The following is a 16,552-nucleotide window of genomic DNA, read 5'->3' as shown; positions in this document are numbered from 1 at the left end:
AGGGATGGTGCATCCTGAGTCTTCTTATGAGATAAAATCATAACATGGTTTGATGGGGCACCTGGACATGACAGTGCTGCTGAGTTCTGAAGAACAATAATCTGAAACAACCCCTATAAAAGCTCCCCTCCTTACTAACCACATAGGAGATGTGTGACTGGCCTCCTAATATAGCTTTCTTTGTGTACATTAAGCAATGTGAACAATGCATACTTCTTTGCAAGCAACCTCTTTCACAGTGACTGGTAAGCATTTGCTTTATGTCAAATGCTGGAACAGTTTTTGCTGGACAAAGAGCTTGTCACAAAGGAAAAGAATTCCAGTACTTTGTCAATAGCTGTAGTTGCTTTGTGTGGTGCTTGCTAGCTAGACCAGTACTCTGCTTAGTAACACTGTTAAGATCAGGCCTAACCTGATTTTGAGGCCATGAGGTCATAACTTTATAAACCAGTAAGGTTTTGGGGTTTCCTTTTGTAAGAACTTGTCTACTAAAATATTAAATATATTAAGTGACCCATTATTTTGAGATCTGTTTCAATTCTGGAAGCATCTGAACTTGTTAAAGTCCTAGTAATCAGATTCAAAGTGCTTCATGGGTGGTCAAAGAAGTAAAATAGCCTGACAATCAAGAAATTACAAAAAAATACAGGCTTCCTGAATTTCCTCCCTTAGGGAGGTTAAACTAGGACACAGGGAATCATAGGGTGCTTCACTTTAAACCGGACCTTGGAATCATCTAAGGAAAAGACGAAGTAACGACTCATGCTGTGTGAAAATCAGTGGGAGGAAGAGCCTTTAGACCAGGGGTCCTCAAACTACAGCCCACGGGCCAGATACGGCCCCCAAGGGTCCTCAATCCGGCCCCCGGTATTTACAGAACCCCCCCGCCCCGCCCCGCTGGGGGTTGGGGGGGGGAAACCAAGCAGCCGCAGATGACCTCCTGCCACTTCATCCGCGCGCCGGCCCCCTGTTTAAAAAGTTTGAGGACCCCTGATTTAGACCCTTTTTCTAGTTTACAGTACGTGGCTACACTCTTTCTTAGGATGCTTTTTTCCCTAATACCATAAAAAAAAGAAAGGTCCATCCAGATTCTTCTGTATAAGGCAATGCATGAGTGTTCCTCATTCTGTTTCCAAGCAGACTGATAAATATATGCAAACAGTTACATGCCCACAGGGAGAAGAGTCTGGTTCAGCAAGGTAGCATAATTCATTCTGAAATGCTCGATTATTCTTTCTGGAGCATCCAGTGTTTTCAATCTCCCAGGAAAATCCTTTTTTGCGTGCCGCTTGAGTAAAAGAAAGCCATTGTGGAACCGTATTTAGAGTAGAACATTTTTGCTTTGTGTAAACAAACAGTTTTAGGGTCATATCTTTACAATGAGAAAAAACAGCTGTAGTATACAGTTCCTATTAGTGCATGTGGGTCCACGCTGCAGCCACTCACAAATAACCAAACACAGATACCCTACAACCATTTTTATGGATGTTTAGACTAAGTGCTAATATAAACACTACATGCAATTTTACATGTAAATTTTTTTAAAATTTAGTACTTTGTTTCAGAAAACAGAGCCATGGTCAGAAAAAACGGAAACAGACCTGCTTGTGACACTGGCCTCAAGAGCTCAGGATATTGCATACTAGTGTCTGACATTAAAACCAAAAAATCCTTTGGTGATGGAATTTTGACAGCTAACAAAAAAATAACCCAAACATTTTTGCACATGCACCAGGTTTTTGATCAAGAACTGGGATGATATTCTTATTATATCTGATCTAGTTTACTTCAATTTTCTCTAATTCTGAGAAAAACACTCAACTGAAAATATAAGTGGTAGAAAAAGAACTGTAAAGCCAGGAGTAAATGGTAAGTATAAAGTACAAATTAACACCTTGTGGGGGAAGTAACATTTGCCATCGTTTTTGACTACTTCAACTATTTTACCTCAGTTTGTACAGTTAGGTAAAATTTTTGCCTTATGATCTGATGCCTTATATAAAAGTAATTTGCCTTAACTGAAAGCAGTTCATAAATTCTGGGAAGTGTCTCTATGGCTCCAAAATTGTCATAATTGTATTGAATTATTATCATGTATTGTGTTCATAGATGGTAACGTTTTCACTACATTGCTAAGAGGTTTCTGTGTCTTGGACACACTCAGTTGGTCTTGGCACAAATAATGGAGTTGAACATGCAGCTGGGGCAGAGAATGGAAACTTAAAGTAGAACAGAAACAGCTTTCACCAGTAATTTTAGGAATTTGTCTTTTCTCCTCCTATTCAGTCACTTCTTCATCACTGTAGGTGCCATTGCTACACTTTCCCATCTCTCTGCAAATACAACTGTTTGTGCAATTAGACTCTCAAGTGACAGAAATAGTATTTCTGTTAAATTATAATTATTTATTTATGTTATCTCAGAGCCCCACAATTTATTTTTTATTCTTCTGTTCCAAATCAGTTACTAGGTGACCTATGAAGCAAAATTCACAGTTGCATTAGAGAAATTTCAAAATCAATAATTACTAGTAGAAGTACACAATGCAAGATTCCCAATAGTTCTACCACTGTACAGCAGAAGGAAAGATAAACTCACCCTGAAGGAGACCTGTATTTGCTGATTTTCACAGTGAGGGGTTTGTCTGGCTTTGAGTAAACAGTGGAAAAATTGAAGGGATCTGGGGAGAGACTGCTACGTTTGAAGAGACAAGACCTGAGGGGAGGGGGGCAGAACAGGGGATAGGCAGGAAAGGGAACAACATAGGACAACAAAAGAAGTGGAAAGGAACAATGCTATTATACTGCTCAGTCCCTATGGAAGTTTCAGCAACTCTTTTTCCTTCCAAATGAGTGAACATGCCCTCATATTTTTCTGAAGCATAGGGTGAAACTCAGTAACAGTATAAATCAATTGCAGGTGTTTCTTTGGAGTCTGATTTTCTAGGCTACTCCTTATAGCAGCTTTGTCTCTTCAGTTACCAGACCTCAAGGGACTGTAAATCCACAATGAGAAATAAAAACCAGCAACAGTAGGAGCAAATGAACTCATGGATAAAGATCCTGGGCCAAAAGTATTTATGTTAAAGTAAAACCCGTTTATACTCCACTGTCATGAAAAAAAACCACCAAACCAACCAAAAAAAACCAACCACAACAAAAGCAACAAAAACATTTCTCCCAGTAGAGTTACTGAGCAGGAGGCCACTGTCACTGGAACAGCAGGAGTTCTGAAGCCACAGCTTCACATACAGATGTTTTAAGTTGGTATTACTGCCGTTAAGAGCCTACTGCTCCCAGCCCCCACCGCAGTGCCACACAAACATTTATGCAGGCATCTGCTACATGTACTACTTTCATCTGGCATGCACCGTGGGGCTAGGCTGGCTGAGGGGAGGCCAGAACAGGGTGACAGCAGCTTTGACTTATGCTCGTGGAAAGTGCATCCGTGAGACCACAGCCTGAACTAATCCTCTCACATCTTTCAGTACTAGCATGTTGAAAGTAGGCCAAAGCAGAAGAGGCCTCCTGGAACGTGTATCACAAATATTATCTACTACTGAGAATCCATAAAAAGCATGAAAAAAAGGTAATATAAGCTACAGAAGGCTGGAAACTTTTCAGACTTCCAACCATCCAAGAAAAGTAGGTTTGCTACAGCTACTTTAAAAGCACCTCCTTCAGTTGCTGTGATCAGGATTTCTTGCTCTGAAATCAATCTTAGCATCAAAAATTCTATGACAGAACAAAGCTGTGTGTGTACAGTAAAAACATTCTTGAAACAAAATACTTTTCTAAGCTTTCCATGGAGTATTTGTGGGTCATTGGGTTATTACAACTACCCACTAAAAATAGTAACTTAAAGTGTGTAATTAATTGGTCAAGAAACAACTACTGTCTTCTCTCTTTCCCAGAGCATGTTTACAGTGATTTGGAGTAACCTGCCCTGCTTTGGCAGGCTGTCTCAAACTGACTGAGCCGAATAAACCAGTTTTAAAGGGACAGCTTTACTTTACCTGAAACATCTTTTGGCAGTTTGGTAAAACAAGAGTGTATCAAATGTAGTTTGCATCTAAAGCTATATTTTTGGGGGTTTGTTTAATAATATACTCACACAAAAGTGCCCTTGCAACTATGCACTGCCAAAAAACTCCAGATAATGTAGGCTCACTGCAGAAATTGCAAATGCACTATCACAGTTTTACATTTTCTGTGCTGCTTTGGCAGCTTTATTTTGTCATAAATAATGTTTATTAAAAAAAAAAAAGTCTACTCCAGTTTAGCAACCTTAGCTTAGATGACTACAAACTGACTTCTAACAGATTGTGTGAAGACTGTGAAGATTGACCTCTAAGTGACTGTGTGAAACCAGCCTCATCAGTGAGACTCACAGTCGACACATACTGAAGATAAACAGATGGCAAAGCTTAATTGATCAGATTAAGTGAGCTGTGAAAACCTCATATGAAGTATCAAAAGAAGCATCAACTTTCGAGTGATGCTCGAGTCCTGTCCTACATACAGGATGGAACTAACTCATGCAGTTAATCTAGCAATTAATAGTCTCAATCTGGAACCAGCGTTTTCCTGTACTGGAGCAAAAGAGAAAAAAAAATATAGCCATTTTTGATAGTTTAATGGAACAATTCTGGCTGGGCCTTAGCTTAGTTGGTCTCTTGATCCATCAGTTGTATAGCCAAATTGACACCGTGTCTACCCCAGTGGAGAGATAGTGGGTTCTTCAGATTTGTTCCTGGAAGACTGATGTTGAGGAGGTTGTTGAAAACACAGTTCTTGGCAAACAAAGCCAAGAGAGAAAAGCCACGTGTTAATAGTGTGATTACTATTAACTAATAGATAATCTGTGAAGGATTAGAGGCATACAACATCCTAATACTCTTGAAGTAGCAGTATGCTGCATCTATTCCATCAATAAACCTGGAACCAGCTTCAGGGATCTATATTCAAACACAGCTGTCAAACGGGAAAAACAAGAGCAAAACAACCAACCAAGAAAACCTTTAACAAACAAAAATGACAGCAAAAGTCTTTCCAGGTAAATACCACAAAATCAAAAATGAACTCACATTCAGCATATCACATGTGTAATGCAATGACTGTCATACATAATTTCTAAACTGGTAAGATTGAAGAGGTTTCTAGGTACTAGTAAACCTAGGTCTGTTGTTGAAAGTGCATCTTTGAGACCACAGCCTAAAGTAATCTTCTCACATCTTTCAATACTGGCACGTTGAAAGTAGGCCAAAGCAGAAGAGGCCTCCTGGAGTGTGTATCACAAATATTAATATTTTATATTGCTATTTATTATGTATAATAATAATATATTATATATTATATCGACATTATTATAATATTTTAAATATACTGTAAGTGAAAAGTTTTAGGTTAAAATATTTTAAATGAAGGAATCTTTTAAAAGGACTAACAGGAATCCACACACACATGCATACACTCTTATCCACTATCACAACCACAGACCTAACCAACTTATATTTAATTTTAGATAACTTTTGTTCATAAAAGAAAGGATCTGATAACACCATTATTTCCACATTCTAGAAGATGTGCATATTATCATTGTTCTGAGGACTGGTAAGGAATGTAGCTGGGTTCTACTCGAATCAGCACAAGACTAAAGTATCTTTCTTACACACAGAAAGATAATTACCATGGTCTGCAAGTATTCAGAAGAGACTAAATGATTAGTATCTGAAAAAACCCTTCTCCTTTCTTTCATGGTAACATATATAGCTTATTTCAAGGGGTCTTATAAAAGTCTATCCCTTTCCAACCCAAAAAAGAAAAGGATTTAGTGGTATCAAACAAGAACAAAATCCATTTGAATTTCTGGCTAAAATAAGCTACAATATTACTGGGTTTTAAAATCAGTTTCCAAGAAGCTACATACACATAGGGTGTTAAACGGATATTCTAGTAAAGCCAAAGAAAATCAGAGTCAAGTCATTGTAAATGAAAATAGGGGTCTGAAAGTTTATGGTTTAGCTATTTATAAAGTTTGACATTGATAACTAAAACAAAACTTATAAAAATAACTTTGTCTTCTCAGAATTGATTTTGCATTGGTACCAGAGATAGAATACTCAATATTTTATGTTTATGATACTTCTTTCTCGTTTTAGAGATAATATTTCTCTCTCATTCATTTTTTTCTGAAGGTGAAGTGAGTAACGTTCCTTCTGATCACAAATTAAAGAAGTAAAACACTTGGGCTGTAACCCAACTGTTTTCTGACAGCTTATGACAAGTCCTTTTGACCATATCTAAAAATAGATTCTGATTTATGGAGAATACTAACTCGTATAAAACAATAATTAGAACCAGTTACAATGTTTAAAAGCATATGGATTCCAATACAAGCAAGAGCAAATGGACACAGAGAATTCAAAGAATTTCCTACATATTTTCAGCACGGTCAACAATCAATAGCCAACATACAAAGCTGATGAAGTTACTGTCTGAAATCTGGACTCTTATAAACGTTATTCTGTCCTTAAATAATGCTGTACTGCATTTTCCCTTGGCCAAAAGTTGATGTAGTTTCCCCGATGTTTTTCTGAAACATTCCATGGGTGCGTAAAAACGAAATACACAAGTGCTATGCAACAAGTTGAATACAAACAGCCATTTCCTGTCTTTAATATTTCCTTTAAGAAGTTACATATACGTTACCCAAATCCCCAGTCGTTGGTTCACAAGACACTAAGATCATACCAGTACTCATCTGTTACCACATTTTAACTTCTATCTGTAAAGCTTTGCAGAATATTGTTATCCAGAGCACTGATGTTACGTTTCAATCCAAATATTGCCTGATCAGGGCTTGGCAGTAAAGAGCTTGCTCTTTCACTGTTTGAGTATAAGCTGGGATTTAGATGTGGCTTCAGCAAGGGTTCTTAGTATGTGCATCCTTTTTGGAAGGATCAGATTTTATCTTTCAAGGCTGTACTTCTGTTTTGAATTTTGTTTGCCATACAGAAAAGACGTCAACATACTATACCAATATTTACTACAGAGAGGTAATATTTTCTAAGTTTTACTATTTATGCCATTACCTATACTAGTATTAATGGTATGGTAGTAGTAAATGAATAAAAAGAAACACATGTATTGATCTCATATTGTACTAGTAAATTTGTCCAGGGGTGGGTGTCAGCTATAGAATGTCATTAATTGCTGACTCACACTTTCAGTATTTTTTCAGAAGAGTTAAACGATGGTTTTTGAAATTACCATTTGTTCCAGTGACTCCGAAGTTTGTCCTGAATTTGCTTTATCTCATTTTGGAAACAAAGGCATCGGTTATTTAATGGCCTAAATCCATGTCTACTGTTAGAAGCATTATTCAGTAAGCAACAAAGTCTTTCTTTAAGTCACATAGCACTATTTTTTTTCTTAAATAAAGGCTAACTTTACCTTACTTTAGTCAGGATGGTTCTCTGGCAGAAATCAGAGAGGCTTTACCTACTAAATTGTTCTTATCTCAACCCCTGAGTTTTACATTCCTTTCTGATTCTCCTCCCCATCCCTCTGGGTCGGGGGGAGTGAGCAAGTGGCTGCATGGTGCTTGTTTGCTGGCTGGGGTTAAACCACAACACAGTGCATCCCCAGGAAGTTGCTCAGAAGGCAAATATGACAGACATACTATTATCAGTACTTCAGAACTTAGTGTTCCTCTTTCCTGCAAACCAAACACAAAATGAGGAATACCATCTGTCTCTGTTTTGAAGCTTCAGCATCTACTTGCTACAGCTAAAGCGAGAAGTCCTGGAAAATGGATTTGTCTGCACTGAGGCAGAGCAAAACAAAGGTAGTACAAAACAAAATCTGAATCTTTTCTCACCTCCCTCCTTCTACCTAGAAAAAGATGGTATTTTTACATTTTCAAAATTACATGTAGAGTAGATAATTATATGGTCAAGGATGGGACAATATCAAAGCAAATGTGGTTGCAGGCCATTTTCAAAGCCATATAAATATGGAGTAAGTACATATGATGATTAGTCTGCAAGGATTAGCGTGCAAGGGGGCATTTAATCAGTTTGAGAATGCTATCCTGTGATACCAAGAGAATCCTTGAATGTTTCTATAGGAACTCCCTATACAAAAGCCACCCTGAGAACCTCTCAGAAAATGCTCCATATTAGAAAAACAGAACACTTGGATTTGCTTTGTTTGATCGTTTCCAAGTATTAAATCCATGCAGTCATTTCAGCAAGAAGGAAGGAAACAAAACCCAACAGAAACATTTCAAAAGTCAAAATGTTTCATCCTAATGTTTTTAATTCACAATTATAAGACTACTATAAGCTGTTTGCAGAGAAACAGTACAACACTTCCTCCTGTATTTTCTGGTTCAAAGGTGCATCACAAAACTGCTGGCATACTGAGCTACTAAACCTTGTAACAGAAAAAAAACAAACCACGCCAAATGCATGATCTGGCCCACACCTCCACAACCTTTGCTATCTTTAGTCTGAAATGCCGTTTGATTATTTATACATCCACATGATTCCATATACTTCCAGCACCTACTGAAAACGAAGAAGCTTCTCAGCACTTAGGCCAAGTTTCTAGTTTCTACCTGCCTCTTAGAAAAAAGCCTACTCATGGTACCTTGAAAGGAACTGGGAGTAACAGTTGGTAACAAAGGTGTGAAAGAGGCAACAGAGGTACAAAGCAGCAGTCAAGCAAAAAAGACAGGAAGAGCACTCTTGGAGGCACTAAAGATTTTTACAAGCTTACAGCATGTGTTTAACTGAAAGTTTAAAATGCACAGACTCAAACAAGCGGCTAAACCTGTGTACTCGCAGCCCAGAAAGTCAACCATATCCTGGCTGCATCAAAAGAAATGTGACCAGCAGGATAAGGGAAGTGATTCTCTCTACTCTGCTCTCATGGGACCCCATCTGGAATACTGTGTTCAGCTCTGGGGTCCCAAACAGAAGAAGGGCATGGACCTGTTGGAGCAAGTCCAGGCCGGGAAGCTGATCAGAGGCTGGAGCACCTCTCCTGTGAAGACGGGCTGAGAGAGTTGGGGGTGTTCAGCCTGGAGAAGAGAAGGCTCCGGGGAGACCTTACAGCAGCCTCCCAGTACCTAACGGGGGCCCTACAAGAAAGCTGGAGAGGGGCTTTTTAGCAGGGCTTGTAGCAATAGGACAAGGAGGAACAGCTTTAAACTGAGAGTAGATTTACATTAGCTATTAGGAAGAAACTCTTCAGTATGAGGGTGGTGAGACACTGGCACAGGTTGCCCAGAGTAGTTGTGGATGCCCCATCCCTGGCAGTGTTCAAGGCCAGGCTGGACGGGGCTGGGAGCAACCTGGTCTAGTGGAAGGTGTCCCTACCCATGATCCTATTGATTTTCCTCAATTTTCCTGCTTATCCTATAACCTGGATTAATTTCAGTGTTAAAATAAAAACCTGAAGAGACAGAAATCCTGTGTGCAGATTACACTGTCAGCACACACACTACACATATTTTAGAACTGATTCAAGGACGTTTGACTTTTCCTGTTACAATGCTGATTAGCTTTTATGTAAGCAGGATGTACAGTTAGTTGTCTCCATCTACTAAAGGTCAGAAAACATAAGTGCCAAAAGAAAGAAAAAAATAAAGAATACATTTATCACCTACCTTTAACCTTTCTTGGTGTTGGTATCTATTGTTACAAAGAGATTTAGACTTCTATTTCTGCAGATTTTAAAAGGCTTAAAGTTCATGTAGGACTACCCTTTAACACTACGTTGACAAAGGCATTTGTAAAAAGGAAATTTCTCAGCAATAACTGCCACTGTTTTTAGATTATGCTATTCCTTGGTCTGAAATATGCAATTAAAGTCACTGAAAGCAGAACATGCACAAAGCCCCAATTAATTATTTTTATTTACACTTTCAAGTTACTATCTGTTCTAAGGTTTTTATTAAAGACACTTTAGGAACTGGAAAAAAGTGACATTGTATTGCTGAGCAGGCTGCCTTTAACAGAAGATTGACTAGCACATAATTCAAGTTATTTGTCCCGATTTTGAGGAACATGACAGAAATTGTTGACACATTTTCATGTGACTTTAAGTGTCTAAATGAGGAATCATGAAAGTCACTGGGATTAGAACTGTCTCATGAAACTGTGTTTAGGACAATATGAACAAACAGATCACTAATATGCAGCATCAGATCCATCTGAACAGAAGTTACAGAATTTTGAGGTGGGACTGGATTAATTTTATATCTTTTTAAGTTCAGATTTTTTCACAGTGACCTAGGATCACTAAGGAAGTCAACCAATGTCTTGGTTTAAACTAATCTATTGCAATCAGTCTACAGGTGTGCCATGAGACATTATAGTACTTCTTGTTCCTTCTTAGGATTTGCAACTTTTGCACAAGAAAATGCCAACAAATCCCTATTTCTTAGTATATTCTTTCATAAAGCCTCCTCTATTTTTATATATTATTTGTTATTAGTAAATCATAAACTCTAGTCCTAGTATAAAAAGTACCTTTTGATTAGTGGCCACTGAAATGGAAATTCTTAACAAAAGTTTTCCTTAGTTTCTCTCTAACGCCATTAAAAAAGACTGGTATGAAATAAGAGAGAAGTAAAAGCACCACAAATGAACCATTTATAAATTAACATTGAACATATAGAAAATGCTCAGGACTTGTACTATAATTGAGTGATTAACTTTGTGTGCAGTTATTCTGCTTTACATTTTAGCAAATTTTGTTAGCATTAATTATTTCTACTAGAGTAGAAAATACATGTAGATCAGTTTTATTTTGGGTAGACTTTATTAGCAAGATAAGGATCCAAATATCCTTGCCAACCTTGAAAGAGCACAGCAGATGAAACTAAAGAGATGGACCTGGATGGACCTTTGCTTATGAATGTGAAGTTACATGTTTACTGTGATCACTAATTCCTAGATAAAACAAGTGTGTCAGTTTCCTTACACAGATGAAGACTTTCTTTTTGATTTCCAACTAAAATGCTATGAATGTTTACAACTTTGAATTTTGTTCATCCTTATGGAATATGGGAACCTCAATTATACATTACTTCATGCCTTTTTTCTATCAGAAAGTGTTATGGGGGATGCTAACCAGTGTCTTATTCTCTGTAAGAGTGTGTATTTGTAATGTGACTTTTCAGATTCCATGGAATTTGAAATTATTGCTTTGTGATTTAAATTATTATTAGTATAACTTCACAATTTTTTGTAATAGCCATGTTTTCTTTTTATCTTTGCATTTCTGTAATGACAAAATTTCACTTCCCACATTTTTGCTGTAGCAAATAAATCTTGAATATATATCGTACATATTTCTGATTGACAGTTGTAATTCAAAATTAATAATAACTGCTTTTGGTTTTTAACATAGCTGTTGGAGAAATATGGAAAACCCACTAGGACATAGTTCATTTCTGAATAACACATAAGAGGTGGGAATATCTTTCCCATAGTTGAAAAAAGCTGTGTTTCTTTCGGTTTCATACAAATAATGACAGCAGAGCTCAGCTTGGTACATCATTCAAGCTATGCAAGAATGGTTTTGTATTCAGGTTTTTATCAGTAGATGCAGTAACTTCAAACAAAAAATTGTGTAAATCAGTGTTTCACATTCAAGTTGAGCATTTCTGCGGTCAGTCTTTCCTAATTTAGGCTGCTAAAGCAAATCACATGCATATATACCTCAGTAGAACGGATGGAAACCAGTTTTCCTGCATTACATTTCTTCTCACCATTTCTAGAATGTTGTTGTTCTGCATAAGAACAAATGTGAAGCCTTCAAAGCTCCTAGCACAAGCATCTGTTCTCTGGGCTTTAGTGGCCTAGGCTCTCTTAGACAGGTTAAGGACTTACATCTGACTTTTGTACATTCAAAGGCATTGATCATTAGATTGTTGGCTATTCTCACATGTTCTTTTTCTATCCAGCTCTTCCTAGTATAGTCTAAACAGTGACTTACTACTTGTATGCATCAAATACTATTATTAAGGAAGTAATAATTTCTTGAATGGAAGTTCTTCATTTGAAACCATGGACATGTTATACACAGTTCTACCGAACAGTGTCCTGGCTTTTTTGCAGACTGAGGGTTATGAGGGGTTTAAGGCAGCACTTTCACACAGAGGCTACATACTGAAAATAATATTAACACTTATTTGCCTAACTTGAGAGATGCAACATATCTGAGGATACCATACATTTATGGGGATACTTCTGAAAGCTTATCTATGCATTAAACCGATATTGCCTCGAAAAGTTCAATGCACACTAATAGCTCAACCTCACCAAATAGGTCACAGCAGCAGAGATCAAAATTGCAGAAATCTGGGGGTTTTTTGTCTCAGCTTAACAGTCCTTCCTCTCTTGTCTACACAAACTCATGTTGCAAACAGGGCATGATAAAACAGTGTGTCTTTTAACCATATTTAGTGTTATTGTCTTCTAAATTCCGTGTTAGCAAAATATCTGGTATTGACTGCTTTCCCAGTTAATCCTGTATATACTTTTCCCAGAAAATTCTGTATATTAACACATTAAACTCTGTCTTAAATAATCTCAGCACCAGAGTGAGGCAACAACTAATATGCCTTAAGAATTACTTAAGTGTCTGCAACCACAAACTGAGCATTTTGTAGGACTTTAAAAACACCTTTCAAGCCTCAAAACAACTACAATAACTCTCTGTAATGTGCCAGCTCTTGCATTGGACTGAATTGTGGTAAATCATTACTTATAGGTGTTGGTTACAGGTGTATTGCCAAGGTGCAAATGTATTTCATACTTCAAGATGGTACTCAGTCTCTACTTGATAAACTACAGTAATAATAATAATTAAAAAAACCCCACACCAAACCAGCCCATCATTCCCAAACTCTTTTCAATTACTTTCAATGCTGGCTGAATAAACTACTTTCAGAGAGTTCACAGATAAACCTGTTAAGTAATTGATGAGTTAAGATAAGCCTTAAAAAACAAGGTTGTTTAGGAGATGTACAATCAAGAGTCAGTCTTCATCAAAAACAAAACTCACCAATGATATTCACAAGTTTCAAGCTTTCTACATAGCCAACATTACTTTAAATGCTTACATAATTTTTTTTAAAAAAGATTATAATAAACATGTTTGCTATTATGTCATTGCTAATATAGGCTGCTTCTGTCATCAAATAGTAATACTCTTTAGACAGATATAACTCCATAGAGGAGTTCTCTTCAAGAGGGATCATTCTCATAGTCGAGAGAGCTACTTACTACTCAGCTAACTTTAATGCAATTATTTCATCAGCTTTGATTTGGGATGAAGTTTTCCAAATGCCAAAAGCTGATTTCAAGTCCCTGCAGCCAGACGTTCCTTTTCTTCCTCCTGTTAGCACCCTTTCCCTTTCTTATGCTATCACTATACTCGGGAGCAAAGTACTTGGCTGAGAGGAAGGCAAGATTTCCATTTCTGGCAGCAGCATAGACTTACGCTGTCTTTGGCCAAGCAAAACTTATATTGACTGCAATCAAGATCGGTCTCTTGTGCATGAAGTGTTGTTAATGGCAAAATATAGGACTCAAGTGCAATTGCACTAGGGATTCCAAGGTCATCTATTTGGACATCAGCAACCAAAAGGATTCTTATAATAGCATCCCTCTCACATAACTGTATACAACGTCCACCTCTGTTGATATGTTGACTCTACATTTAAAAACACAACAAACTTTGCACAAGTAGCAGTGAACATTATACAACGGGAAATTTACCACACAGCCTTCTTTCCTTTATCTAGGGCAACTCCACTTCTGGGAAAGAAAGCTCTGGGGTGAAATTTGCTTTTTACTGTGCTGCTGGAGCTGCTATCTCCTTTCTTCACAAATGGGTATTGCAACAGATGTTCTGGGTACAGGACCACCTGGCTCACTCCACATTATGAATCATCTGCAACTTGCCAGCCTCAGCAACCTCCCCCCCATAAATGCAATCACTACCATACATACTGTTATTCCATCACTCTTTCTACTTCTTCCACCCCTCCTCTTCTACAGTTATCAGAGACTGCTTAGAATGACAAAAAGCAATAGAAAAAAAGTGGTAGGTGCAGAAAGTGAATCCTGTTGGCTTGCTGTCTGAAGCATGTGTTTTTGTGTGTTTAAAATCTGCATGATTGCTAAAAGAACAGTATTTTTATATTTTGCAAGTTATCCTGTGAGAACATGTAATTAAGCAAATGACCTTGCTAAGCTTGAAGACCATATTTAATGCTTCTTCTTAAACACATTTTTGTAATTAATAATCCCTTATGATTATTGATGCAAATATAATAGCATTTTAATTCCTTTGTCACTCCAAAAATTCTTGGGGGAAATGGAAAAGAGGAGTCTGCACAATGCTAAAACCAAGCTGTAAGTTACCAGTTGGCATAAGATCACTCTTGCACAAGTAAGGTTATCATCACTAACATAGGGTAAAAATATTCATACAATTTTATCTTATTTCATTCTTCCCTTCTTGAGTTTCTCATTTTCAGATTTTTAGTTCAAAAGAGCTACTGCAATCTGGCTGACAGCTGTATGAGTTACATGTTATATGTATAAACACTGCACACCTCCACTGACTACACAAAACCAAGAACATTCAGCTTAACAATAGCTAACCAGCGTTGAAACAGGAACAGTGTGTAAAAATCTCAGGCCACTATGACATTTAGGTACAGAGATCCAAGAATAAAAACCTTAGATCAACAGCCACTACCGCTTATTTCTTTTTTGTGACTTTATCTTAATCTTTCTATAGAATTAGGTATGTATTATGTACTTCCCTTTTATGTAGCACTATAAGAAAGAGCACAGTTCTCTCCTGTATTCAGCTCTTTGGGAAATAAGTCACAGCAGTAAGAAGCTTGTTCAAGGGACAGGCACAGTCATTGTCCATTATTTGTCTGACACTAAATTGTTCCAGACAAAAATTGGCTTTCCACAAATATTGAGTTTATAGGAAACAAGAAAACAAATAAGAAATACTCACAGCTTTGGTTTGGCAAGCACAGGTGGTGGCTCTTTTGTGGGTGAAAGCAAGACAGCTGGAGGTGGGGTGGATTTATCACCATTTGGCTTGCTGTTAATCATTCCATTTACTCCATGAATCGGATGGATGCCATTTTTTTTTTCCTCAGATGCATTGAGCTGCAGTTGAAGGGCTGTCACACCAGATCTCTGCTCAGTGTTGTTTGCTTGGTGGGTCTCTGTATGTTTCTTAAGAGGAAGCTCAAGAGAGCTAATTTCAGCTGGAGGAAGAGGTGGGAAACGATGGAAATCATCACTGTTGGATTCTCTTGTCAGTGATTCATGACTAGAGCTTTCTGAGTTCGCTAAAAGAAATCAAAAAGAACATCTCTCTGACAAGTCCTAGACAAAGTACATAGTATGTACACACTGTATTTTCAGTTTGTCAAAGGTGAGGTCCGGTTCTGTGCAGATATTTTTCTATACTTCCTTTTGATAATTTACGCTGACATAGATACCTGACTGGCTATTCATTTTCTGATTTTGCCCCATGCAAAAGGCCCAATAAGGAACCTTATGGATCTCTCTAAATCTGTTTCCGGAATCTAGCTGCTAACAGACTGGCAAGTACAGAAAACAACAGCTGAAACAGCATTTCCTCTTCCTGGAGTCTCAGCATCATTTAAGAACAAACCGTTTAAAACAACAGCTTTAGTATGTATGTATACATGGCACGTTTGCAATGGCAGTTGCGTTAGTGCATTCCACAACAATATGCATGTAAACATACTATAAAACTAAACATACCATGTCACAGTTTCTTATTTTACAAAAGGCACATGACCCCTTTGGTAGCTAGTCTAATCTGCTTTAATTTTGCCTCTGCTGCCATCTAGTCTCAGAACCCTAATGCTTAAAAATATGCCAGGCTTGTTACAGGCACTTAAAAATACATTTTATATGAAAAAAAATGTGAGACTATGAAACATTCAGTTTGGCTTATATGAATGCTCCGAGGTTAATGAAACCCCTGTCTTACAGCAGCCCTTTTCTACAAGGGAAGCAGGCTGATAACTTCACAGGTAAATGAATTATCTAAAATGTATTGTTAAAAATTCCTCTTTCCCTTCATCCCATACCTGAGCAGACAGTTAGTTGTGCACTGCTTGTTACTGAACCATGTTCGTTTGTTGCTGTGCATGTGAAAAGTCCTGAATCTTCAGGAAAAGTTTCTGCAATTACAAGGGTACATATCTCTTCTGGAAATAAACAGAAAAATAAACTGCATCATAAACTATTTAAAGTACTGTGTAATGTTTTTGCACTGTATGTCGGTAGGACACCAGAAAGTGCTACTTATACAAAGAAATGCTGGGAGAACTGCAGGAGAGCTTCCAACATAAACAGCTTTAATAAAAACCACTTTGTATCTAAAACAAGTAAATTCATCAAGTTAAGTTTCCAAAAGGGGCCTGTCTTGAACAATAATTTTGCAGAGATGTCACCCCCAGTATC

The 16,552-nt window shown here is 37.5% G+C and overlaps 1 protein-coding gene across 4 annotated transcripts in view; it reads right to left on the bottom strand.

Annotated features, from left to right (window-relative positions):
* The window catches only part of LOC101913699 (palladin), a 193,360-nt gene that overhangs the window by 93,156 nt on the left and 83,652 nt on the right, over positions 1 to 16,552 (bottom strand). For 3 of the 4 annotated variants that reach the window (XM_055795564.1, XM_055795566.1, XM_055795565.1), the window contains 2 exons: positions 16,177 to 16,296; positions 15,060 to 15,402 (listed from right to left, as the gene is read on the bottom strand). In XM_055795564.1, coding sequence (XP_055651539.1) covers positions 15,060 to 15,402; positions 16,177 to 16,296 — 463 coding nt within the window. The remainder of the gene's footprint in view (positions 1 to 15,059; positions 15,403 to 16,176; positions 16,297 to 16,552) is intronic. The other variant, XM_055795567.1, reaches the window with a different exon arrangement.

Source organism: Falco peregrinus, chromosome 2 (assembly GCF_023634155.1).
Source record: "Falco peregrinus isolate bFalPer1 chromosome 2, bFalPer1.pri, whole genome shotgun sequence".
Lineage (NCBI taxonomy): Eukaryota > Metazoa > Chordata > Aves > Falconiformes > Falconidae > Falco > Falco peregrinus.
The sequence above is the reverse complement of the archived record's forward strand: the minus strand, read 5'-3'. Positions and strand labels throughout refer to the sequence as shown.